This window comes from Telmatherina bonti (genome assembly GCF_933228915.1).
Source record: "Telmatherina bonti genome assembly, chromosome: 10".
Lineage (NCBI taxonomy): Eukaryota > Metazoa > Chordata > Actinopteri > Atheriniformes > Telmatherinidae > Telmatherina > Telmatherina bonti.
The window spans coordinates 23,120,308-23,148,227 of record NC_136628.1 but is presented as its reverse complement, the minus strand read 5'-3'; the positions used below and the strand labels follow the sequence as shown (position 1 = coordinate 23,148,227).

The following is a 27,920-nucleotide window of genomic DNA, read 5'->3' as shown; positions in this document are numbered from 1 at the left end:
CAATTCAAGATGCTTGATTGGATTCTTTTGTTGGCTGTTAATAAACACAGATCAACATGCAATAAATATTCAAGTCCTGATCAGAAATACAGACATTCCAAATAGTTGGCACATAATCCAGATTATCCCTTGAAAGAAATGCAAATTATTTCTCTTCAGTTAGAATTTTACAACAACCAAAATTTGTGAATGATCTCAACAAGAAACAACAAAACACTCTGAATTAAAGAATAAAACAAACAAACAAAAATGCACTCATACTATTTGATCTGAATCACTTACTAAGAATTGTTTGAAACAGTAACAACCATTACATATTTCCTGTTGGCATCTAAAAACATCATCAGTCTATGTGCTGGTTTTGCTACTCCACCACTGCAGAATATTAGTTAACTAGTCCTTGTTGTCATGTCATACGCCATTTCTCTCCTAAGGCTTTCACATCCGCACTCAACGCTGGCCGGTTTAAAACACTCCATCATCCCTTTTCAGTCACGGTTTTTGTGTTGTTAAATGTGTGCACCAGGTTGTTGTCCCACTTTCAGCAGGGAACAAAATCTTCACTGCAGACCTAGTTTTCTGACACATTTTGTCTAAAATGCTTTTTCAAACTTTAGATTTCATCATTCCTTTGATACAATTGGGGCCTTTACCACCTATAGCAGTGTAACAGCCACACATAAACACACTAAAGTTCTGCAATCATTAAAAAGAAAAGAAAAGAAAAGAAAAAAACTAGTCCAGCCTCTTTGTGACTTTCTTTGAGTTGTTAAGTTGTTTCTGATGTTTATCTATGGACTCCTACATATGAGTGAAACCAATACTCAAGACTGCTTCGGGTCAGCCTGAAGCTCTTTAGATGTCTTGCATATTTCCACACCGACCTTCACAGAGCTACACCGATGGCGTTCCCGTTAGCACCACAGCCTTTGGTGTATTGATGTTGAGTTTTATCCTTTAAATGATTCTCTTTTTTAAGTAATAGAAGCTCTGGCGTTAGGTTACCCTAATTTCTTAACTTCTGAGAAAGAAACTAATATCCAACAGACTGTTTTATGCAGCAGAATAAAAATGTAGTGATTAATGCCAGTCAGCTGAAAAAACACCCACAGGTGGATGAACATGACGATGTATTTTTTTTGTTGGAGGAACTTATTTAATGGCATGAGAAGGATCCATAAGGACTAGTTTAGTTTGTATGTGACCCATTTTATTTGAATTTTTGTTGTTGTTATTGTTGTTGATGGTGTTATGTATTATTTTTTTAAGTTTTTCATTCCACATATATCGTGCAAGACTGGCTTATTTGTATTTCTGTATTGTGTGGCATTTCCACACATAATTCCACCCATCACAGGATAACAAGAAACCACTTCAGTATCATGTGACTTATTGATAGAAAAAAAAAATACACTAAAGTAAGAAAAATCTCATCTAGTCTTATCCTTTGTTAGTAGACTAATTTTGGTTCCTTGTCATATTTGTGTATTTGTTTATTTAATTAATTATTTAGAAACTATCAAACATTTTTTAAAGTCATTTAAAAAATTGCAAATGAGAGTTGCTTATTATAACTGGAGAAGACATAAATAAATAAGAAGTGATTAAAAAGACGTTGATGGGATGTATTTTGCTCATTGTGAAGAATCAGTGACTGCTAACTGTATCTGTATTAGGTTGTTTTTTTCCATTGAGGTGTGTGTTCAGCAGGTGCAGATGTTAAAAGGTCCGCTTATCAGAAAGGCTTAGAGCACAAAAGTCCCTGTGTATATTTCAGTAATTGAATCTGTTTCACCTTGTTGCCCCTCAGACCCCAAGCCCACGCTTCATTTACCTGTATGTCTGAGCGTTTACATTTTAGAACATTCAACCTGTCCAATTTTTCTTAGAAACGCTGAGTAGAAATCTGGACAAACGGAACTCTGGTGTGCTTTTGCTTTTTTGTTTTCACTGAGTGTAAGCATCCAGGTGTGTGTTAACCTCTGCTTTGGGTGATGACATATATTTCCATAGGAAACCAATTTGGGCATTTGTTCAGTTACGTGTTGTTTTATTGCTGAGTTTTTGTATTGATCTCAGTCAAATTGTTGTCTTTCTTCTTTTTTCCCCTTTTAACTAGCAATTCATCTTTTTTTCTTTTCAATCAAGAGGATTACTCAGGGGTTACAGTAATCAGTCTTTGTGCGTGGGTAGTGCTGGTGGAGTGGAGGGATCAATATTAATTTGATGTAGTAACTTCCTAAAATAATTTTTGACAGGCAATAACCAGAGACTTTACTTTACTTTACTTTACTTTACTTTACTTAGTAAAATGCTCTTTTACATAGAGACCAGACTGCAAAAAAGCAGCATGGATCAGGTGGGCTATGAGTCAGAGGAGGATACTGCACCTGGCTGATCTGGTTTAGAAACTTATCTCTCTACACTCCAGTACATTGACTCCACTGAAACCTATTTGGAGTAATGTGCAATATAATTTGGTTCCAATGAGCCTGTGTGAGTGTAAATATCATTACAAGCCATAGTATATAATCATCTTGGTGCTGTAAGCATTATATTGTATCTGCATTGCTACAGTATGGAGCCTTGTTTAGGATAGATTAGCTCCAAGCTGTCTGATGCTCTACAAACACATAAATATAACCTCTCACCTTATAGAAACCCTGTAAACATGGCACTGTGGTAATTATTCTGCTGCCTTATTATCTTTTTTATACAGAACCGGTCTATGATAAAGCTCAAACACAAATAGGGGATAACAGAGAATCCTTTCAGTCCCAGGAGTGCTTATCATCCATTTGGTGTTAATTCTTCTGTTTCTGTTTTAGATTTCTCTTTTCAATGCCTACATTCAGTTTTAACCAATGGCTGTTTTCATACAAGACGTGAGTTGGTTTATGTTTGCTTACCCAGTGAGGTAAGCAAAAATGCTGAGCTGAATCAACAAAATTTAAAAGCTATTAGATGATTTTTAGAGGGGTAGTAAGGGGGAGGACCATTGTTGTAGAAATTTAACAAGCCATAACATGTCGCTTAGTTAACAACTTACAAATCAGAGCTGAGATTAGTAATAAACAGGCTTACATAATTCAAAAGCTTGCAGAGTGAGAGGTCAAGGTGTTTGAATGTGTCTTTTTTTTCATTAAATGAGCAATCCACTTGGCATAATCTCACCCTGTTTGGATACATTTATACAGAAGTTGAGGTGAAAATATTCTACTCTTTGTATATTCCAGTTATTGAAGCCTGTTTTTTGAACTCTCTAAACAGTCAGTGCTTTAATCTAAACTGTACATCAGATAAATCTTAAACCTGATTCGCCGTACTTCAGTCATGCCTCATTTGCTTTCTCTCAAGCAACCAGGCTCAAAGCCAATAGCCAATTTCTAAGAGACTTCAATGCAAGCTTACTTTGCACCTTAATTCCTCATCCTGCATCATCCTCATGAACCAAACACTGCACTAAGGTGGATGAATTAACAATGTATCAGGAGGCTCCAATGATTCTGGAATGCTGACATCAATTCTTGTCTGTCACAGAAGCTGGATTGGTCTCAAATCCAAGGGAGGAAAATGAATCTGGGGTTCTGTGACTCAGGTGCTGAGGGTGCCCTCTAGAGACAGGGGAAGTCATTACCTGATGAAAATCATGAAGCACTGATTTTTTTTTTTTTTTTTTAATGAATGTCCCTCAGTGTGTTTTTGCACAGGCTGGCTGAAAGTTTATTAAATCCTTGTCATCCCTGCAAAGCAGAACATAGCAGGCAACAGCATCCATGCATGGCAACTCCAGCCCAACAACCATCTCCTAGCAACATAGGTCCTCTGCCCCAGGAGGAATCTGGAGGTCTCTGCTGTAGTCACACCGAGCATTTCCTGGAGGGCAATCAGCTTTTTCCTCATCTCTTCTCTTTATAGCACTCATCCTACCTCTTTATGGTTCTCTCATTCACAATGCTTCAGTCCAACTGGCTAAGCTGTGTTGGAAGTAATCTTTCTTGGGATGAAAACAACAATCCCAAAATATTTTACAAAAGAGGGAGGGGTGCGAGAAAATTAGCTTGAGCGCTCAGACATAGCTTGGAAAAGTGAGACAGAACAGAACCAAAACCAAGATTCCAATTTTTCTCACAGAACTATTTGAGTTTCATTCCTATTTATGCCCCTATTATGTTATTTTTTATTAACTTTTATCTATATGTTGACACCTATTTACAGAAGCACACAAGACATGCTTTCCATGAACTTGCATGAAATGACTGAAACAAACAAACAAAGAAGCAAACTTTGTGTAACAAATGGTACTAATAAAACCATGACATGAAACTATAACGTGTGTACTTTCCCCTCTACGCTTGTCTTCATCCTTCCAGCTCCATCACTGCAAACAGCCGTTCCCACAGTATTCCCGTGACTCTGCTGCTCCCCCCTCCTCTTCCTTCGAAGGGCCCAGACTTGATCACCAAAATGCAGGAGGGCTGCGTTGGCGAGCAGCGAGCTGCTCTAGCCCACCTTCCTCACATCTGAGAACCTCTGTGAAATCCTAATCCCCAGAGCAGGGTGAAGCGCAGGCCCAGCTTGCCTGACCTCTCCGGTTGCCATGGATACAGCGCACTATAAATAAAACAGAGGGGGCTTTTTTTCAAGCAGTTTGGCAGGGCTGTGTGGCCTGCTCGCTGGTGGGGCTTATTTTCTCTCTCCCTCGTTCCGTCTCTCTTCACTCTCATTCTACTCCCCCTTTCACATATTCTCTCAGTCATTGAGCGCTCTGTCTTGCGCGTCCTCCCTCTCCACCTTTACTCTGTTGAATACTTTCATTCAGACACTTAAAAAAACGGAACACCTGAGTATGCGCATTACCTGTAGAGATGAATTCATTTGTTCCAAAACCCTCCACCGCATCAAGTCCATGTTCGTATTAGGAAGGTAAAAGGCTTGGTTGTGGACTTGGTATTCTGGAAACTGTTTTTACATCTGGGGAGTAAACCCACGCAAAGTGAGGAAAAGAGAGGAGTTGCTTTATTGGTGATAGCATAAAGGCAACAAGAGACAAGGGAGGCTGAGTGTGATTGTGCACTGAATCAGGAACTGCGGCGCAGATTTTTTGTCTGGCAAAGCAAATCTCGGGAGGCTGGAAAATAATTTGGTCATGGCTGTGGGAGGTTGTTGGGAGTGGGAGGCATGTGGGTGACGTGGGGGAAAAGGTTTGAGGGGTGACTGGTGGGTGGGAGGTGGAGGAGGAGGAGGTTTTGACCGTCTCACAGTGGTGAAAACATGCTTGACACTTCATTCCTTTCCAGTTAATGTGGAGCGGACTGCAGGATGTTAACCCTCTGCCTGCCTCTTGCTTCTTGGTCTTCGCTTTTGCACTAAACTCCTTCTTATAGACACTTCCTGATTTGTTCTATGCCTTGGGAAGGACAGTTACAGTATGAGCTATTTTCTTGAACGATGTTGACATTAACAAAGCACAGTTCTGTGAGACGGTTCATATTTGACATGACAGGCCTTTTTTTTCTGGCTTCAGAAGTGGTTTGAAAGTTTTACCATCATATGCCAGATAGTCATGTCTGGAAGAGTTTTAAAGAGTAAGCCACATTTCCTGGACCATCTGCCTCATATGAATTACACAAAAGACAAGACTGACATCAGGAAACATCCACAATGTTGCCTGGGAGACAGAGGTCACATGAGAGGATGAGTCAGAGAAACCCAGAACTACCTAGAAACCAAGACTATTGAGCGGGCTCGCATCATGGAGCTCTTCACAGTTTGGCGACATCCAGAAGGATTAGTGTCGTGTCAGTGCATAAACGACAGTGAAACACTACCCTTGGCAAAGGATTAAAGTCAAACTTTGAGGATCTGATGTGTCGATAGGAATCCATTTTGGTGCTAGTCACCCATTCTTTACCAGTTCCACACACACACACACACACACACAAGCATACGCAGTTTTGACCTGAGTGTAACCATGGGTTTGTTGCTGGTCTATGACTTTGTGTGTGTGTTAATGTGGATCTGGAGAGTAGGGAGTTAATGCAGGCAGGGCTGTGGCAGTCCTCCTGCCCCTCAGCCAGATTAATCATGCAGGAGAGACACAGCAGGCCCCCGTTCATTCTGCCTGGGGGTGAAGCTGTGCCCGCATGCTCTTCGTATCACATGGCCCTGGCCCCCCCCTCCATTTTCTCCTCTCTCACTTTTTCCCTCTCTACTGGGGGTGTTGTGGGGGGGGGGTGTTATTGGTGGTGTGGTGGAACGCCATAGCACGTAGTGTAGCTTTCTGTCTTTTCTCCTTATTGTTGTTTTTTTCCTATTTCCCCTCATCCACTTCCCCTTTTGTGAGTGTGAAGCAAATGGAAAAAAAAAGGAGAAGCAGGCGCCCATCTCTCCTGCGAGGAGACAACAACAGCCTCTTTTTTATCTCCCGTCAGAGGGCCCTGACGGTGGCAGTGGCCAGGCTCGCTGGATGAAGAGGAGAAGTGTGTGGGGAGGAGGAGGAGGAGGAAGAGGAGGAGGGAGGTTGAGGGGGGCATACCAAGGGACCCGCCACAGATATCTCCTGGAAACTGCTCGACGATGTCTCTGTGCATCAGAGAACAGCTACAGCCATTGTTGGGCTCATTGGGAGATGGAGATCTAGGCGGCGTAGCACAGTTCCGTGCTTCAGCATTTTCAGTGTGTTGCAGGAGAACTTCGTGTGCACAGTAGAAGCTGTATATTTTGTGATGTCTTATGTTGAAAAGGATTAGTAGCCTTTTGGTAAATTTCATTGTGAACGATACTTGTAGATGACTTGCAGAAATGACAATGCGCTTTGTGCGTTGCACTGCTACCTCCCACTATGTGGGCCTGCTCAAATACAAGTTCCATTTACAGAATATCTGGACAGCAGTGTTTCGTTTCCAAGGCATGTTTTTTCCATCAAGGTCTCCTTAACTTTGGTTGTGAAATGACACAGTTTTGGAAAGGATTGAACATTGCCATGGGATATTGCAACATAAGGAAAATTTACCAATCACAGCCGTCACCACCTTGTCTTTGAAATGTATGCTCTGCGCTGGGAAATGTGTTAGGCTATGATGTTATTTTTTTTGCAATGATTTCTCACATTTAGTTTAGATTATTTTCAGAAACTCTCTTGAAAATTAAATATAGACAACTTCAAAATTCAAAAATACATTTTTACACCCTCTCTCCACAACTAATAATGACTTCACATGTTTTGTCAAATCGTCAGTTATTGTGATCATTTCAATGTAAGTAAATGGAAGCTGCTGTAAACTGTTTGCAGTAGTTTCTAGGAATAAGTTGGTGTCTGATTTCAGTGTTGAGTTGTGGTCCATCTGGACCTTGATGCAAAACACTTCCCCATTCAGCTCAGTTGGAACAATTACTAGTAATGATATTTCTGAAAATCAGTTGAAAAAAAGAAAGAAAAAAAGGACATTATGGTTGGAGCAAAAATATGGATTTGTTTTTATGAATACAGCCTGTTGAGGAATGAAAGAGACTTGATGAATCACTGGCCTCTGAACTTCTGCGAAACAACTACAAAACAGAAACAGCAGTTCAATGATTTAAGCTCTCACACACTTGCATTTTCTTCTCTGCAGAGAATGGAGACTACTACACACTGCTACATCACTGTATTGCATTATATATACATATATATATATATATATATATATATATATATATATATATATATATATATATATATATATATATTTTTTTTTTTTTTTTTTTTTTTTTTTATATATATAGTTTCTTTAGCATTGTAATTAAACATCCACATGTTCTCAGTCTTTCTGCACATAGTAGCTACATGTTATGTATTCATGTAGGTTTGTGTAGAATAAAATCCTGCTCTTACGTCTATTAAAATGTCAGCTACCCAGAGAGTGAGAGATTATGTAATGTTCAATCGCTCATTTACAGTAAATTTATTAATCCTAAATTATACTATTTTACCTTATATATATACAGTTTTTTTTCCATGTAATGGATGCCCAGATCGGCAACACAACTTTCTGAGTGAACTGGTAATAATGTTGCTTCAGTGCAGAAGTCAGCACCTGCCAATTGATTATTACTGAGTAAACTGAATAAATATAAACTTATATGTTATCTCAGTAAGGTGCTTCATTATAATAGGGATTTTCCTTAAGCAGATCAGTCGGCTGCCAAACTATCTGCAATGAAAATCATGCACATAAATCTGTAACAAAGCTACTGCTTTAGCAAAGATTTAAAAAATCTTATAGCAGGCTTGAAGAGCATTATCGGACATTAAGCAAAAGATTCTGGGACCAGCAATAAGCATGGACGAGAAGCTGTGCTGCAGTTCTAATTAAAATTTTACACTGACCCTGGTCAACTTTACAGGTCTATATGCTGAGACTAGCCATTAAAAATATATACTTTGCTTGTAAAGTAAGTACATTTTACAAGACATGCATGATATAGGGACTAAGAGTAAAATAAAAGATATTCTACTCAGTCTCAAATAGTCGCTGCATTTTAAGTCACAAGATGTGAAAAGGACATAAAGTAACACAAATAGAAATAAAACTCAGCATTGTGTCAGAGAAATTCATGAAACTTAACAAGCTTATCTGTTTAATGTTTTCTTGTAACATTTATTCTTGATATCAAGGATAAACTCGTCTCTTGTAAAGCCATTTAATTTCCCATTGCAGATTGTGTCTCCATATAGAAAGTTCAAAAGCAACAACAACAGCATCCAGACACTCATCTCAAATACAAGACTGAAAACAAGAACAGTAACATGGAGCAGGATTATTTGGCAGTGACTGTCAAACTTGCCAGGATTTGATCCACTGGGAGTGACAGATGAGTGTGCATTTGGCACTGTCACTAGTCCACGACAGGTCGCAGTGAGACTCCTGCCAGGTGGCAGAGGCAGACATACACTGCATTGTGACAAATAAACAACCCAACATTGTTCCTTGGGAGGGAACAGCAAGAGTAGAGAGGACCCTTCTGTGCCTTCTTCACCCCATTCTGCCCGTCCATGCCCTTCTCTTGCTCAAGAAGACAGAAATTAAGAAGAAAACAACAACCGTGTGTGTGCCTGTATGCGCAAGAGCTAATGAAAACAGTTTTATGATTGATTAAAATAATAAAACAGGTGTGCACGTGTTGTGTATCAATATGAATTAATGTGTTTGTATCTAATAAAACCAAATATTGCTTTGGATTTTTCTCTCTTTTTGAGTGTTTACAGTACAGCAACATCCAAAAACAACAAAAGCATTACATTCAAGCATGTCTGTCTCTGATTTGGGAGTGAAACCAACAATGTGAATATGATTTCTGAGCCCGCTTTACAGTTCTTCATCCCCTTAGATTTCCAAATGAGACTCCATAATAGTTATATGATACTGCCTTATGTGATGTTGTTCCAAGCACAGAGGCAGTTGCAGCTGGCTTTGTGTTTGTCCATCATTGTTTAAGGATTACCTGACCGTTGATGTTGTCACTACACGCAAATGGTTAGGCTTGGTGGGTAGTGGTGGCTTGATGGCACGAGGAGGGGTCTGTGTTGGGGAATCAACACTGAAGGTTTTCATCAGTTGGGCCACTCGGCCACGTCCTTTGCAGATTGTCCCCCTCCCTGCAGCCTCGGCTTCCCCTGAAGCAGAGGTCTGAGATGTTTCTAAAACACCAATGCCTGAAAAAGAAGGTGAGATTGTCATAAAAGCTTGGACCTACGATGTGAGACACAGCCATACACAGAGGGCTTATTAACTCTGAAGCTTTATTCTTCATGAATGTGACTGCCTTACTTCAGTGCTTCTCCTTACAATGTCAAGAATGTGTAACACTTGCTAATGTTAGCTTACAAATGGATTAGTCAACAACTGACCAACTTCCAGCCAAAACAACCTTCATATGTGACCATAATCCACAATCTTATTAGTACAGTATTAGGCTATTAGTACTTGGTTGTGGATAATAATGAACAGCCTTGTAAAGCCAATAAAAAGTCCAAATTTAAAGGGCACACCCATGTAATTTTTTGGCATAATTTACCAGTTTTTTCCCCAGTCCACAGTGGGGTTTTCAGTTGAAGTTGCTGTCTTGTTAGGTTTTAGTTATGAGAACAAAACAAAAAAAATATAAGATACTTGGTTAGGTGAGAATTAGAACAATTTGCTTAGGACAGATTGTTAATCCTTCATTATAATACTGCAATATTTGGAAACTTAAATTTTCAACTATAATAATTGTGTTATAATATTGGAGTAAATTACAAGACAGTGAACTAGGATTTTCTTCATATAACAAAAGTTATACAGTAGAAAGTGATCAGTACTAACAAGATTTTTTTCTCATTTTCCTGCTGAAGACCAATCACGGTGAAGCAGCTGTGATGTAGCCTTATCTTTGATGAGTGGTAAGAACTCAGTGTGGGTCTATGATTTCATGGTTTAGTGTGCAGAGGCATTTTGTTTGTCCAATGAAGTGTATAAACATACACATTTGTGCAATAAAATGTTAATCACTTACAGCCTGAAATTAAATGAAACACCACATTATTAGAATTCTGACTGTGATTGGACATCAGTTTTTTTAACCTTTGATAAAAGTTATTGTTGTCACTACCATCCCTTACCTGAATTTCTCACCCTGGTAACCAAGTTAATGCAGAAGGGAGGTGCCTTATGGTAGCAACACTCAATTTAAACACATTACTGTACGTGCCTCCACCTCATAATGCTGTGTTAAGAGGTCATGATAGTCATTCCACATATGTCTGAAGACAACATAGACAAGCTCCAGTGTAAAAAGCTTTCAGTTTGATGTTTTCAAAACACCAGGTTAAAATAAATTGTGCACATCTTTGTCATTATTCAACTAACCAAAACCAGGCTATTGTAAATAAGCCACTGTACTTTAAACTTGGCCCAATCTTGCATTAAAGCTAAGAAAGCAGCCTTAGTTTCTAAATGTATCCAAGATGCAAGTGACAAAAACAGAAAAACAGGCAATGTCAAACAGAACTGATGATACAGAGTATGATGGGATCATATATGGATATGAATAAATCAGTCAGCAACGTAAACTCTATGGTTGAACTTATTTATAGGTTATTGTGGCACCAACAGGACTTCAGTTCCACAACTTAACGAATCCCATCATCCTTCTCATCCAGATGTTATATCTACTTCTTTCTTCACTATTTTTCTTTTTTTTTTTTTTTTTTAACATTTTCTCCCCATCTTCATTTGCCTCCCTTTATCCCACTCTGACTGAGCAGAGGTCATCCTCAGTGGAAGTGTAGTAGGGAGACAGCTGGGTGTAGTTTGTGTGTGTGTGTGTGTGTGTGTGTGCACATGTGTGCTTGCTGAGGTACTGTGTTTGGAAAAGGGTGTAATTGAGGGAGGAATGGAGGGAACAGAAGTAACGAAGGGGAGGGAGGGCCACAGGGACGGCAATGGAGAGCAGACAGACGCTGCTCAGACACCAGAAGGCTTGAGGAGCCACATATTTTTAGCGTCATCCCCAGGGGACAGAGATATGTGAGAGCAACCGCGTGCATGGCTACACACACACACACACACACACACACACACACATACACACCTACAAGCTCACACTAACACACACGCAATCACACGTATAGAAAATAAAGGGAAAACATGCACACACGCACACAGTGTTTCTAACAGTTGAATTTAAAAAGACACGCACATTCTCATGTTACATTCAGCTCCGTGAATGCTCCACACACATAAACACAACCACGCACCCTCACACACCCCTCCTGCTCACAGATTCAGTCACGCATGCCGCCATCTCTGACTAATACAGCGGCACAGCACACACATAGAGGTGGGGTAAAGCCAAAACCACACGGGCACTCTCGGGGCCAGGAAACCTTTAAAGCTCCTGATGTCTTGCAGGCATGAAAGGAATAAACCTAAAGTATCTTTTAAGGTTTTCTTATTGGGTACTGTTGTTTACCCTCCTTTCTCTCTTGCTCCTGTCTCTCTGTGGCTCCAAAGCCTCCCTCAACCTTCCTTCTCATCTTCCTCCCCGCCTGTCTTCCCCTGCCTTCCACTGCCCCCTGACCCGTGGTTCCTGTGTTAATGTCCTCTCACCGCGCTGCGTGGGCTTGCCTCTGATTGTCTCGTTGTGTTGTGTGGTCACCACGGAAACCTTGGACAGGCTCCAGCAATTGAGGCTGACACACATTCAGGCACTCACCAAACACACTCACAGATGCGTGCACAACGCAGCCACATACACATTCATGGTCAAGAGTTGTTTTTTGTTTGTTTGTTTTTTTTTTGTTCGCTCATAGCCTTGGTGCAGGTCTGAGTGGAATGCTTAATAGAGATGGAGAGATAGAAATGAGAAGAAAAGGGAAAAGGAGATGAGAGACTGGTGTTATGGGCATTGACCGTAAAATTTAAAACAACCCACAGCAAACCTGACAACCCTGTCCTAACACACCCAAAAAAAAAATGTTTGAACTCCACCCTTCTCTTAAACTCCTCAGCAGCTGCACCCTAAACTTTGTCCACAGAAACAGACTAAGGCTATTTGTGAAAACAGATACAAAAGACAATGCCTGCATTAAATCGGTCTCTAGGACTGATTAATCTTCTGTATTTGAGCTTTCCGGTAGCATCCATCACATTTCATCCCAGGAAAGACAAAGAGGAAGGTGCAGGAAGCTGCGTCAATGAGCGAGCTAGCACAAAAATTAAAGACTAATCTATCTCTTTAAAGACCTCCATGTGTCTTTTGAAGAGAGGAGGGGCTGGATTTTGGGGGCCTGGGTGTAAAAGGTGGGTGGGGTGAGGAGGGGGAGGGGAGTGGAGCAGAGTGCAGAATTCCCGAGCAGCTCGTCTGTGGACTGAAGGGCAGGGAGGAGGAGAAGTGTAGGTGAGTGTGTGCGTGGAAGCGTGGAGGGCTGGCTCCTGAATGGGGGCTGGGGCCCCTGTCACTTATCAGCTCTGACTGAGCGTCGCCCAAGGCTAGAGTTGGGAAGCAGCGCTGGAATGCCTGTCCTTTGCTCTGAAGGTGAAGATAGAGGAGAGGAAGCCGCTGGACTGAGAGAGTACGGTCTCTAAACACAAACACATATTCAAACTGCCAGCTGCTGAGGACCCCTCGTGCACCTACCTTCGCAACGCAGCTTACATATTTGTGGTCTCAACATGCAGAACAGTATACCTGAGTGGCTCCAGGTTTAGTTTTACACTAAGCCTTGATGATGTACCCAATAATGCCACTTTAGTTTTTTTCTACTCCTGATCCAGAACTTTTAAAAAGTCTTCAAAGCTTCATTATTTCCAGCTGTAAATAAACATGTTGTTCTCACAAGGTGGATGCACTGCTGTAGGGAGTAGATGTTTAAGTTGTAAATGTGATGAGGGCAAAGATTTGATGTCAAAGTTTGGGGTACTCACACGACAACAAAAAAAATATCAAACTGATCAAAATACTGGCTGATCAAGTGTCAGGATGCTAAAAATGTAACGTTTTCAACTTGGCGATAAATTTCATTCTGTCCCAGAATGACTTTGCCAATACCATTTGGTCATGAATGCAGTTTTTTACTTTACTATAATTTAATGAAAGTTTAGTTCAGGAGTTTGGAATTTATATAAATTCAGCTTCAGCAAAAATTTGTAACCACAAATGAATATAACTAATACAGATTACTGCAAGTGCTACGTGGGCCACAGTTCCATCTCATGAGTAGAAGTAATCTGTGTCATTACCCTCATTGGAAAGAAAACAGCTGAGGCGTGAGCCCGAGTTTCCCTCCTCCTCCCGGTGAAACAAGCTTCCTGCCATTGTCAAGGACAGACACTTGTCCAAAGTCAAGGCACATTTTTTCAAAACTGTGTTCAGCCCACCTCAACTCCCACTACACCAGCTGTTCTTTTGCCTTTCCTTTCCTCTTCCCTGCATTCATCTGTAACTTGCTGCCCAGGAATCAACCAGTGATCTAATATCCAGCTGCTAATGTGGGTGGAAACACATATGCACATGAACTACAAACCTGCATTGACATTTTATTGGAAACGGACATTTCCTTTGCTCTTTGTATTTAGATTTTGGTCATTTACGTTCTGTGAAACTGTTGCTGTTTCAACTGATACCTCATAAAAGCTCTGCACGTCTTCACATCAGCCTTCTGACTTGACAGTGATACAACATTAGATTCCTCGGAACATAATTTGAGCATGATATGCAGTGTTCAGTCCATGCAAAGACACTTAACATTCATAAAAAGGACTTCACAGTTTATTGCTCTAAAATGATAAAATTATGTGCATGTGCTTGGTCTTGTCCTCAAGAGCCTACAGCAAATTACTGTGAATCTCCAGCATGAATCAGAAACTACAGTGAAGGAAAAAAACAGAAATTCTTTAAGGATTTTTTTTTTTTTTACCATTAAACTGACTTTATCAAGTGCTTCTAAATGAAGGCACAAGAATGTGTCGATATTTAAGCATGAGGAGCAATCTGTTAAGCTGTGAGAGGATTCGTTTTTCTGAGGGAATATTCTATGGTGAGATAATGATTGAATTATCCTAGTTTTGTTTGTTTCTTCTTCGCTGTTTTTTCATGTGCAAGCTACCAACCATCATCTGTTGCAGCATGTTTCTGGACAGATTATGTTGCAGTATGAGTATTTTTCCAGCAGAGGGATCTCATGGAAATGAGTTTTTTTCTCCAACATGACTTTTTTTTTCTACAGTATCATTGATTTCCACTGGATGGTGCTAACTTCTCCCCGCTCCAGTTATTTCTATGCATAATCAAGTCAATTCATGTGGAGGTAGTGAATAGAATAAAACTGTGTGATAATTTCCAACAAGATTTGAATCAAATAAAAGAGTCAGTAAAACCCATGCAAGGCTTGGTGATTCTCATAATAAATGTGTAAACATTTAGCCAAAACAATATCTTCAACAATACTTATCTTTTCATTCTTCATATGTTGTTGAATTTCAAATGTCTTATTTCTAAAAATTATAGCTTCTTTAAGTTATATGCTAAATAAAGTATATTATTTTGCATGAATGCAGCGTGCATTGTAAAATAAATTCATCATAATTGTTTTTATTTTGTTTTCTGTTGTTCATTCAATCTATTTATAACAAAAAAGACTCAAATATTGTTTCTCCTAATAAATATCGCAAAATATATGTCAAACATAAATTTTGATCTTATTTTATGACCTTAGGTTGTTTAACTTTTTCACTGTTAAAATTGTTCTCATACAAGACAATGAAGAAACTACCAGACAAGCAGGTTTGCAGGAGGGATGAGGTACCAGGGACTATCTCTCAGCCACATGAGCTTTTTTCCCCTCTAGGCAGGCCTCTTTCTCTCTGCCAGTCCATAAAGATTCCAGGGGCCTGAGGCACTATTTGGCCAGCACATTGGGCTGGGGGGGAAATAAATCCTTCTTCCGTACTGTGGCAATGAGAAACCTGTCTAGTGTGAACTTTGTCCAGACCGGTTCTGCTCAGCCCTCATTGCCATGATTACTCTGGAAGAAAATGTGGTAGAAAAGGATTGTCTTCTTGGCTCAGTGGTTGCAGTGACTATCGTCTATGCTATCTGGAGTATAGCAGAGTCAGATTCAAGGCACACCAGCTGTCTCTTAAAACAGCTTTTTTTCCAGGAACTTTGAATATCTATAGTTGCTGAAATGGAAGAAACTTTAAAGTTGGATATGCACTGTAGAAGAAAGGTCAGACATACCCTAGACAGTTTGTCATTCATGGCCCCAAAACCATAATAAATTTAATTTGACACCTGCCCCAACATTTACCCTCATCTTTGATGTCATGCTCACTCACCTTTCCCACCCTGTGATTCTTGAGGCTGCTGGGATTCCTTTGAACACAGGCTACTTTTGGTAGGAGACGCCGATCCAGAGTTTATTTTGATAGTGTTGCTGGGGGAAGAAGATGTTGAAGTGGTTGCCAGCTTTGGGCATGCAACGCTGTTGACACAGCCTGGTGTTGCGTTTGCAGAAGCTGGTTTAACGTTGACAGAGCTAACTCTCCTGGGACACCTGGAGGACTGGGGATCCGACTTCTCCTCAGCAGTGCTGGCTGATTTCAAGTCAAGCTGCAGAGCAAACAATGAAAAAAAAGAGGACAGGGCAGTGCAATTGGTGATTTACATGAACTAGAATGACTGTCATGTTTGATTAAATCATGGATAAATGATTAACCAAATTACAGTTCTCCAATGACAGCACTGTTCCATAATTAAACACTCAAAACGATGACCACTGATTAGGAGTTTAAGGATGTGTGGGGAGAAAATTATAAGGTGACTTAAAAATCAAGCTGCCCTGCTAATCTTCTATCCTGATCTTACGCCTTCTTAATCAACAGTCTAACTCCCGCCTCGTCTGACAGGATGACTCCATCCCTCACAGACTCCACTGGAAAAAAGCCTGTAGCAGCAACAGCCACTCCTACAGCACCAAACCAAGTCTTCCACTCTTCCTGGTAACAAATCATTCAATCTACAAGAAAGATATTCAACAGAGTCATTTCCTAGGGAGATTTACGCTTTGAATTCTTGGCTGTCAGAGTGGACAAGCCTCTAAAAATGGAGGATGTTCATTGCCACATCAGCAAGGGTGCTGGGCCTGGAAAATATGGACGCTGGTAAAGATTTAAGGGATGTGAAGGAGAGCCATTTCCTTCTGTGGCAGAGAAAAGAGGAAAACAGAGAACAGAGGAGAGCTCACGCGCCTAAACCTCAGGAGACTATCCCACAATCCCATCCATCTGCGACTGACGCATTCTCTATCTCTGGCGTTTTAATTCCCCGATCAAGTTCATCAACCATCTGTTCTAGGGCAGTCCAGAAATCCTGCCTTGCCTCTGCGATTCAGCTGTTTGCGCAGTGTGTCACCTGCACTCACACACTCACACATCCACTTGCATGCACATGAACACATAAAGGAAACAGAAAACAGAAGCAAAGGAGCACAGAAAGCATTTCCCCCAGACAACACAAGTCTGGTGTGATGATGGAGCCAATGGGAGGACCATCCCCCCCTACCCCACGCCAAAAGCAAGCTGCGAGGGGTGCGATAGCTCAGACAAGCCTGAGCTCAGAGACGGGAATGCTGAAAGAAAGACGATCTGCAGAGAGGTTGGGAGTGAGGGGACAGCTGGCCTTAACCACCATTTCCTGTTACTCACAGAGGGACGGGCTGCCATGGAAAGACACGCAGGGACTCTAAATCCCAAATTTTTTAGTTGGATTACTACCATGTTAATAAAAAATTATAATAAAGAAACTTTTTTGTTTTGTTTTGTTATATATAATTGTTATATAGTTTTTTGTTTTTTTCTTTTGCTTTACAAGTCACATATAATAATAATAATAATAAAATAAAAACATGTTTCAGAAAACAAAAGGAAAAAAAAAACTCACAGCTGTTTAATTCATAAATACCTTCTCATATGCTGAGGCTGGTGTGTGCTCATTCACTGACACCTGTGGGTTTGACACAGACACTACATGAGTTCCAGGCCCTGATGCAGCCTGTGAACAGGAACGCAGTTGCTTCAACTCACCGGCAGAGGGCGCACAGGACTCGTCTCCTCACACTTGCCCTGTTGGGAGAGATGATGCCATGTTAGTGATTCTAGAGGTGACACGTCGTCTTTCTTAACTATGAGGAAATTTAGTATTTGGAATGAATAAAGGGAAAAAAAAAAGAGTGTTAGACCAGGCAGAAAAAGTTTTCTGATAATACAGGAATGAAAGAAATTTTAAGCCAAGTCTGCTCAGATTTTGGGATGACGTGTCTGCAAGACCTCCAGTAACCAGTAGCGATGTTCCAGTTTCCACTGAGAGATCAGTGTGCAGCTCAGAACCATCATGGTCAGCCAGATGAGACCATACACCCTGGCTCAACCTGGTTTAGTGTGCACAAGGTTACCATGACAACACGGCAAATCTTATATTGAGATTTCATGGAAAAAGAAACTACTCCCTGAACACAACTAAAACCTCTCAAGATGATTATGCCCACAACTGAAACATCACCACCCAGGCATAATTCTCATGAAGTTCTTACTATGACAGAAAATAAGCTTAAATTAGAATGTTTTTTTGTTTTTTTTTAAAGGACGTTGATTTTTCATAAGTTATTATGATCACAACGGAACATTGATAGCCACATTGTGAGATTATGTTAAAGACTAATGATGCATTTAAGATCATATAAAATATTAACCTGTGTGAGTATCACATTTATTTTTTTGCTTTTTATCCACATCTGACCTGTCTTTGTTTTGTTTTTTTTTTTATTTGAAACAAAACAGAAACATACCTTCAAATTCAAGGATATTCCAGGTTGTGTTTTTTGAGGCAGGTTTTCTCTCTCAGTTCTGACATCTTCTGTAATTGTCCTGCCCTTCAGGATAGTTTGATGGCTATAACATACAATCAAGTTATAATTATTCTCTCGCAGAGTGAGGAAGTTAATGACATGGAACAAAAACAGAATGAATTTCAATTAGTACTAATAAACTGGTGCTCTAATAGGTCTGTTTTCCATGTTTTTTTGTTTTTTTTAGTGTTTCATATCAAAATAAATAAATCTTGGTTTTATATATAGAATAAAATTACCACATGCTGTTTTGGAGATTTGGTGACTTCTTCTCTCCAAGTCCTGAGCAGATAAATCTTGATGTTAACTCATCCACCTCGCCGATTACATTGACTGATACGTCTCCATCCCGGCCGAGGAGCCAGCTCACACTCTTACTGTTGGCTGTTAAAAAAAACACAGTTATTACACTCCGATGTTCTATTCTATTCTATTCTATTCTATTCTATTCTATTCTATTCTATTCTATTCTATTTCTGTTGTGTTTTTTTCTCTATATACCAGCTAAACAAGCAAGCTGCAGCAATGCACCTTAATACCATCACAGATGCTGGCTTTGAACTGTGTGCTGATAACCACCCAGATAATTCCCTCCTGTTTAGCAGTCAGGGTGTTACATCCATGATTTTTGAAATTTCAAAAGGAAAAAAAAGGAAAAATCTACACATCAGAGTTCTGCCTGCTTCAAAAGCAGTTGTGGACATTGTTGTTACTTTTTAGCCTTGTACCTGCAATAATTTCTTGTGTGTCCTAAGTGATGATAATGTTGCATCTATTGAAATGTTTTGCCAAGAAACTTCATCCTTGCATTATTATACTCAAAATCCTCAAAAAGGCATGGACTTCTTATCTTTTATTTTGAGAAATTAAATCTGGAATGCATTCTTTTAATATTATTTATTTGTTTATTCAATAATTTATTTAAAACTCTGGGAGATGTCTTGTTATTTAATTTAAAATGAAAATATAATTTTAAGAAACAAGAAATACAGATCTGATATATGATTCTTGTCTGGAATTTTTTGTAATATTCCTAAATATTGATTGATTTTTTTCTAATGAAAAAAATATACATAGAATTTAGGAAAATTATTGCTGTGATTTGTGTGATATGCAATCCTTCCCAACCTTGTTAGAGGTTTCCAACCTTAATGAATCATTATTTCAAATTAAGGGAATCATTTTGCAGAACTTCATATTGTTGGATCCATTTACTTTGGGCCAGTTGTGTTGGAGCAGGGATACATTGAAAACTTGCCCTCATAGAGCTGAATTAAACTCTAAATTCAGTCCAAATTCCATAGAAATATTGAAAAACTGTACTCTTGCTCAGCCTATTTTGTTTTTCTGTTTATTTGGGGATTTGGAGCACAAAGAAACATGCATAGATGTGCACAAACATATGTCACTGCCTTGTGATTATGTTTATAAGCGCAGAGAAGTCGCTTTGTCAAGGCAACACTGCTGACGCAGGCCCTGGGAAAAAGACAATGTAGGGAAAAATACACTTCCAAAAGTGAACTGGTTTTGCCAGTCGACCCTGTATTACATTCCAACACGGCATACTGGGAGGACAGAAAAGCATTGCAGACAGAAAATAACAGGCTCTCAACCAAAACTGACAACACCGTCAGGTGCATGGAATTAATTTAGTTATCTAACTGCAGGGACAATGATTTTGTCACAGGTGTCATTTCTCAAAAAGTAAACACCAAAGTCTCAAGTAGGAAAACAAAGCAACGTTTTAATGCTTAAAAATGCCACTGACAGTTTTTTGTATCAGAGGAAAGATTATCAGAGTTCTAGATACTGTTCCTCAGCCTCACCAGCACTCTGCTGACAATATAAACACACCGGAGCTCAGTGATAGTCGGCATATAAACAGTATTTACCATGAAGCCAATTACACATAACAACTCCCATAATCAGAGAAAAAAAAAATAGCACATTGGCTCTTCCAGAAGGCCATTTGGACTAAATCAAAATGTCTCTTTTTGTTTTCCAAACACAAAGATTTCCTGCAAACTTCCTCTTCTGCCCTTTGCTAATTGTTTAAAGCACGAAGTTCTGACTCATTTCCTTGTTTTTAACACAGTAACATGATGTCAAAAAACAAAATACACAAACACACACACACACACACACACACACACACACACACACACACACACACACACACACACACACACACACACACACACACACATAAACAGCTGGGACCATGTGATCTTAGTCTGCAATGTGAAAGCAGCCTCCTTAAGACAGCTGCACTGGTCATTAAAAGATAGAAAAAGCACTGTTCTCTCACTCTGGACCACAGTTCATAGTCAGTGCTTTGTGATTAACCAAGACAAGACAGATCACATTACTCGGTCAGTCAGAGTTAAAACATCAGTTTAAAAGTGTTGTTACTCTGACATTTTGGTTTATGAAGTTATGTTATGGGTGTCAATGCTGAAAGCATTATGTATACATATGACGACTGCTTTTTCTGGTATTTTGGTGTTTAACTTCACGCTCAGCTTTTACTCTACCCTCACAAAAAGGATATCAAAATGTACGTCTTGATTGGGAAAAGTGTGTGATGACTTTTGCAGTAAAAAAAAAGTCTTATGATGTTTTGGGACTGATGGGTTTTGGTCAACACGAGTCCAAAACCCCACCTACTCAGGAAACTTACAACTCAGGTCACCGAGAGACATCACTCAAAGTTTAAACAGGTCACAAAATACAAAACTTTTTCCAGCGAAAAGGAAATTTTGATGTCTTACAGTTTTGACACAATTTAAGAAAAATCTGAAATTGGTCCATAATCCTCTCCACTCTAGTTTCAATCTTGCCCAAAAATCCTCCTAAAACTAGTGTGTCTCAAACTCAGAGTTTCACACACATTTATATGTTAAAACAGAAGAATTTAAGTTGGCTTCAAATCAAACTGGTAGGAAGGAGATGAGACTTAGATTTTGAGCTACATCGCATCAAGCATCAGAAAGTCTTCTTGATCCTCTCAATGACGCCCCCCCCCCCCCCTCCCCTTTTTGGTTGGCGAACAGCGCTTGGCTGTATGACAGGTTCTTTGAGCCCTCAATCATCTGTGAACTCTGACTCTGTGTCTGTTAGAGTGACTCAACAGCGACAGAATATATTTATCGTTACAGCAACACCAAAGAGCAGGCAAGGAGCAGTTGTGTGTGTAAGATTAGAACCACGCACACACCTCCCCAGATACATTAGTATATTGCAATGGACAGCAGTGATTCTGTGCTGTCATTACATGTATAAAACATATCAGTGGCCTCCTCTCATTTACACTATACATCATACTATAGGTGTTTCTACATCCTAATTTCTTCAGATATTTTTTAGTTTATAATAAAATTCCTGACTCCTTCATTCATCTTCTGTCTGGTCCAGCATATGGGTCCTGCCTCATGTCGTTCTAAATTTCTTGTCTTTCCACGCAGATTGCAGCAGAAAAGGCTATTTTTAGCACTTCACTGAGAGGCGCTGCTCCATCAGTCCAAATGAACAACCAAACTCTTTAGTCCCTATAAATGCAAAACTGCTGGTCATGTAGGAAGGCTGAATCACAATCATAACATGCTTTGTTTTTAAATGACCAAACTGAAAGTCCTCTGTATGGCATTTGGCTGTTGACACTTTTTCTCAAGCCAGAAGTGACGTAAGGGCAAATGGGGTGAAGCTGGAGAGTGATGCTTATGCATGTTTAAGGCCTAACACCTAGAATCTTTTGAGATTATTCACAAATGACCATCAGCACTCTAGTGAGGGGGAACAAACCAGTGTAATCACACTATAAGTAGTTGTGATATTATTACTATTATTGTTACCTCTGCTGTGGGTATCTACTGTATCCTGCATTAGCAGCACTTTTGATCATATCTATTAAATTTCTGACTGTTTTCCAGGCCAGATTAAACATGGAGAAGCAGCATTTAACTGTTTGCTGTTGATCATTTTAATTCAATTTATGATTTTATTGTCATTTTTGATCATCGTTGTTGCCTTCTTGAATGCTTTCTTTGCACCATCTGTATTGCTTTTAATAGTTTATGTAAAGGACTTTGAATAGACTTGTACATAAAATGTGATATACAAATAAATTTTCATGCCTTTTTATCCACTTTTATTCTGCCTCATCCGGCCGGTATTTGGGTCCTGCCTCCACACACGTGTAACCAAGTCGTTCTAGTTATTTGCACCACACTATTCAATTCGTCAAAATTTTTGAAACAATGACTTTACTTCTCTGGGTTTCTTTTTTAAAAAAAAGTAAAGTCACCTTGTTAAATTCACAATGTTAGCGTCACCAAAACTTCACGCAGTGGCTTTGTAACTGTCTAGTAAATATGATTTTCTTTTCTTTCATGGACAAACTCCATTTTCCTGAAATGGTCTTTTATGTTTAATATTTTTGTGTAGGTCAACTATTCACTTATTTTTTGTCTAGTTTAAACAAAAAGTTTGTTCCAAATGCAGCCCAGACTCCCCAGTGCCAGTTTTCTTAACAGATGTGCCTAAATCTATTCCTGTATCTTTCGAGCCTTGTCATATTCAGAAAACTCTCAAGGCCTCTGACCAACCTCTCATCCAAAGGTTCCTGTGACAACAATGTCGTCAGCAGCTGATCATCATCAGAGACTTAAGCAAACTTGTTTCCACATCTTTTATGATTAAAAATTAACTTGGAAATTTCTATAATGCAGATGTTCCCAATTCCTAATATGAAGACTGTTGGACAATATTTCAACAGTGTTTTCAGATAATAATATTTTAGCTTGCTGTAGAACTACACGAAACAGAAGGTAAATAAGTGTTTCTTTAGGGTCTTGGGGGAAAAAACATTGTTCTATCAGTATGTAGTCGCAGTTAATTGAGAAAGGTCCTGAATTGATCCGCCAGCTTTCTGTCTATCTTTGAGTTTTTGGCAAATTAATGTACTTAAAATCCTCTATATGTATATATCAAAGTCATGGGGATCAGCCTTTTTGACATCAGAGTGATGTCATCAACACCTTTGACTCCGCCCCACTGTTCTGTCTGACCCAGTGCTGGCACTGGCCGACAGATGCAGCAAGTTAATCCATTAGGAACATAATGGAATCAGAACCGGAATATTGATTTTACTGACACTGCACAAGGTTCATTCAGTAAAACACCAGTCATACCAACACACACACAAATCCACACACACACAAACAAACAAAAAAGAAGAACATTTAATGTGGGTGCCAGTGTTATGAGTACTAGTCACACAAATTACGATCAATTTGTCCGGAATGCTTAGACCAAAATGCGATTCTGATGTGTATTAAACTTGCCACCATTTAAGTTTTGATCACACTGGGGTAAAATAAAAAACACATCCATGCTGTCCTGAAAACCTTCTGGTTCTGATTGTTGAAGAAGTATTTTTGATACAACTCATTCTCCATCTTACACACACACACACACACCATACATACTGTAGGTGTTTCTGTATGTCAGACAGTCTGTCACAGCACCTCCCTAACATTCAATAGGACCTTTACTATCATCACAGGTGCTCCATCTCTATAAAACGACTGTCCCACTGGGACGCGGGGAGTAGCTGCATTTGCACACATCAAAATTTCTTCTGAAACTTTCTAGTTTGAAAATACAAAATAGAATTATACTATAATTATTATTATTATTATTTTTTTTCACATCAGAGTCGTCACACAATGCATGCTTAGATGAGAACTAGTCTTAGGACACACAAGAGAAAATGTAGACAGACGACATTCTATTATGTACGTCAAACCAGCCCCAAGATAGGTTTGTGACATCCTGAGTTTCAGGCTGCTTTGTTTGATTGCCCAAAACACACTGTCAACTCCAACTGTTGCTCTTGAGCAGTAGCCAATCTCCAATACGCAAGTTCCCCATTCACAGTGTTTACAAGTTTCCCGTTTGCTGGGACTTTTTGTTTTTTTGCAGCCTATGTGTGTCATGCCAATGTTATCATCTGGCATCTATTTCCCATAACCTTCCACACATAAGTGGAATCTCTTAGCCTTTCCTGTTACTCTAAGGCTGACATTGCATTGTGTGACCGGGCAAAAAATGACCTAAGTTAAGGGGGCTGAAAATGAAATGTTTCCTTGTCAACACTGCCCATAGTTTCGACTATCCTAAGCGCTCTACTTTAACATGATCAATATGCTGCATGACCCTTATAAAACAATGACTAATGGGTATTTCTAGTTTTTCTCATTGATTTAATTTGTCTGACGTTATTGCTTTATCAGCATCATTATTCAGCAATACTTGTTGAGGACTTAAAATATAAATCATATTTCATGTTTAAATGTTCTGTGCATGAGATGAGGGACAACATTAGTTAAAGAAAACAGCACTTCAATGCACATATGTCTCAACAGTCCTGTTTTCCAGCTGTGTAAGTCTTTCAGGTGACTCACAGGACACTGTGCAAATATCTAGACAAAAAGGATTCAAAATGCAGCTCTGCTAAAGTAAAATAATCTGTCTTAAGCTTTGGTAAACGCGTGACAGTTTGTATGCTTGAAGAACCAGAAGTTACACCCTGTCAGTCTGGATTGACAGGAAGAAGTAAAGTTAACAAAGGTGATGTGGAGGTGATGGGAAAGCATGCTTACCTTTTCTTGGCTTTGTTCTCTTAGACTCAGCGTCCCCACCTTCCCTCTCCAGTTTCTCCTCTCGCTCTTTCCAGCGCCGTACCTGCTCCTCGCGCATTTTCAGGAAAAGAGTCTTTTTCTGCTCCTCATTAAGAGCATTGAGCACATCAGGATCGATGTACATGTCCTTTAGGATCTGTTGCAGCATGTTGGCAACTCAGTGGCAGGTCAAGTTGGTACCACCAAGCCAAACTGTGAGCGGCGCGATGGAGGAGGTAGTGTCCTCCAGCCAGCAGCTTCTTGCAATGGACAACTTATCTTGATTTATAGCCTCATGTTTCTTGAGCCTCCTGGTTTCTTTATATTGTTTTTCACCTAACTAGAGTTATCACTGTGAATCAGTGTGAATACTCATTCTCATTCACCTCTGGACATATTGTACAATTTCACAAAGACACGCACACTGGCAAACACACAAAATCCTGTTTCCTTTCTGTGTTGGGCTTCCCGCCCCACTACGATGTCAGTTTACTTTGACTTTGGAGGCCATCTTTGGGTTAATCTGCGAGAAAACACACAGAGACATTTGAAAGATTATGCCTTGCCCCTTTAATAATCTGTAATGTCGTATATATTTCTAGATCCACCTTCATCACAGAAACTTGTTTTTGCTTGTGCTCATTCCTACAAATATGTTTTGTCATCTTGTTTTTCCTTTCACAGACAAGGAAGAGCCTGAAGCCTGTTCCTGAACTGACAGACTGTGGTCAAGAATGGGAGGAGATTCCAAAGATATGGGACTGTTTCTGTCATCAGAAGCCGACTTCACTCCTTCCCTTCCCCTCCCCACCTCACATCCCTTCAAAAATCCATGTTCCTTTCTTCCCCTTAGCTCCACAAGATCATGGCTTTTTTCCCCCCGGCTCTATATGTTTAGTGGCAGATTTTAGGGGAAAAAAAGGAAAAAGGATAATTCGGTCAAAGCTTTTAAAAGTGTGAAGCAGTTTCTGTAACAAGGCTAACAGAAGTGAGCTCCTCTGGCTTCACTGGTAAGTTAAACAATGGCTACCGCATAAGCAGCACTTGGAGGGAAGGAAAGCTTGTCTCAGACTATCAGTAGTAGTGGGATAGAGATCTTTGTCTGCCACACACTGAAGGATGCAGAGAAAGAAACCCGAGAAAAAGGGAGGAAAGTGATTGGAGAAAGTGAAGGATACGAAACGAAAATGGAGTCACAATAAAAAAGGGGGAGAATATGTTGAAGTACTCACAGTGGGATGTAGGCAGCCGCTCCACAGCAGTGTGTGCTAACTAAGCTGAGAGTCAGAGAGCCTGTGGGTCCTCCTTGTCTTTGTGTGTATTTGTGTGTGTGTGAGACTGCGCTGATGACATCACAGCATTCCATGGTTCACTCCCTGCCCTCCTCTCTCTCTCTCTCTCTCACACACACACATACACACACACACACACCGATGAACCCACACTTCACTTAAAAAATGGGAAGAGTGCAATTCAGGAAGTTGATCTCACATCTCAAATACGTTGCAAATATACTTATAGACTATCAGTATGTATGGTGGCCCTAAGGGGTCAAACTCACCAACATTGATTAAAACTATAAACCAAAAACACACATCTAAGGGGAAAAGCTTGTTTAGTGAACTTTTTTTTTTTTTTTTGCTTTAAGGAAACAACAAAATTTCCTAAATTTATTTATGGAATCTCACATGTTGTGAAATCTTGTGTTTTTCCAATTTGTCATTTAATTTTCCCCTTCTGTCAGTGTGTTACTTATCATTTAAATGCACTCTATCCAAATTCTGTGAAACATTATACACATATTCTTGAAAACTTTTATATCTTAGGGAAATCATAAATGCGAGGCAAGGATTACACCTCCACCTTCAGGCATAAAGTGTTGTTTTAAAAACTTACTAATCGTACTGTAAGTTTCTTTTCAGCTTTTGGATTCACTATTTTCTTTTTTTTAACCTGTTCATTAAATATTAAAACAATAAAAACTAAATTTAAAAATAAACAGCAGCATCTGCATATTTGTCATCTCTTAAACTTGCTGTTTACTCTCATAGTGACAAAAAAAAAAAAAAAAATCAAGTTTCAGCTTCTTCCTTTTGCTCTGAACCAGTCATTTGTTAGTTTAGAGCATCATCTAGTGGCTGCAGTCAGAGCTCTCCACAGTGAATTACGTCACCTCCACAGCCTCTACTGGACTACCTCAGACCATTCCAATGAATTAAAGTTGAATGAAATACCAGCGACATACGAGCAGAACAAAGCATTCTCACACATATGTTCCCACCTTATCTCCACATAAAGCTCAGCACCTTACACCACAAACAAATATATATTCAGGTGTTTTGTGATCAGAGGGCAAAAACTGTTACAGGCTATTTGTTGTGTGCTGTGCTATGAGAGTGGTCAGACGATTGTTGTCTTGTTAAAATTTGCGCTAGACCATTGTAGACAAATACAGCATACCAGCATAGATTGTACTATTCTGGGTTTTGGGTTCGGACTCTTGTGCTGCAAAAAACAATCCTTTATTTTGGATAAAAAGGCATGACAGAGTTGGCATCTGGCTACACTCCATTTAAGCTTTGCACACCACCTGCAGTTTTTATTTTTCTTCTATCTTTCTTCCTGGACAACAAGACCATTAACTTTTCTATCAAACCAAAGATGTGCATATGTCCAGCAGAAATTACTGTGAGCATGACTAAATGGTTCAAACAACCAGTTAGAAGAGTTCATGTTGCGTCTTTACAACATGGCTTCTTCTAGCAGGTGATTAGGAAGAACCTAGGTGAGTTTTCCATGGTTAAAGTATGAAT

General features: G+C 39.6%; 1 protein-coding gene across 1 annotated transcript; it reads right to left on the bottom strand.

Annotated features, from left to right (window-relative positions):
* Positions 1-8,620: 8,620 nt before the first annotated feature.
* Positions 8,621-26,422, bottom strand: LOC306761627 (uncharacterized protein). Its single transcript, XM_079247876.1, has 8 exons — positions 26,340-26,422; positions 25,090-25,630; positions 18,667-18,811; positions 18,368-18,470; positions 17,607-17,645; positions 17,485-17,526; positions 15,861-16,134; positions 8,621-9,697 (listed from the first exon to the last, which is right to left on the bottom strand). The coding sequence occupies exons 2-8, from the start codon at positions 25,274-25,276 to the stop codon at positions 9,483-9,485; spliced, it is 1,005 nt and encodes a 334-aa protein (XP_079104002.1). The 5' UTR covers positions 25,277-25,630; positions 26,340-26,422; the 3' UTR covers positions 8,621-9,482.
* Between the last annotated feature and the right edge of the window lie 1,498 nt (positions 26,423-27,920).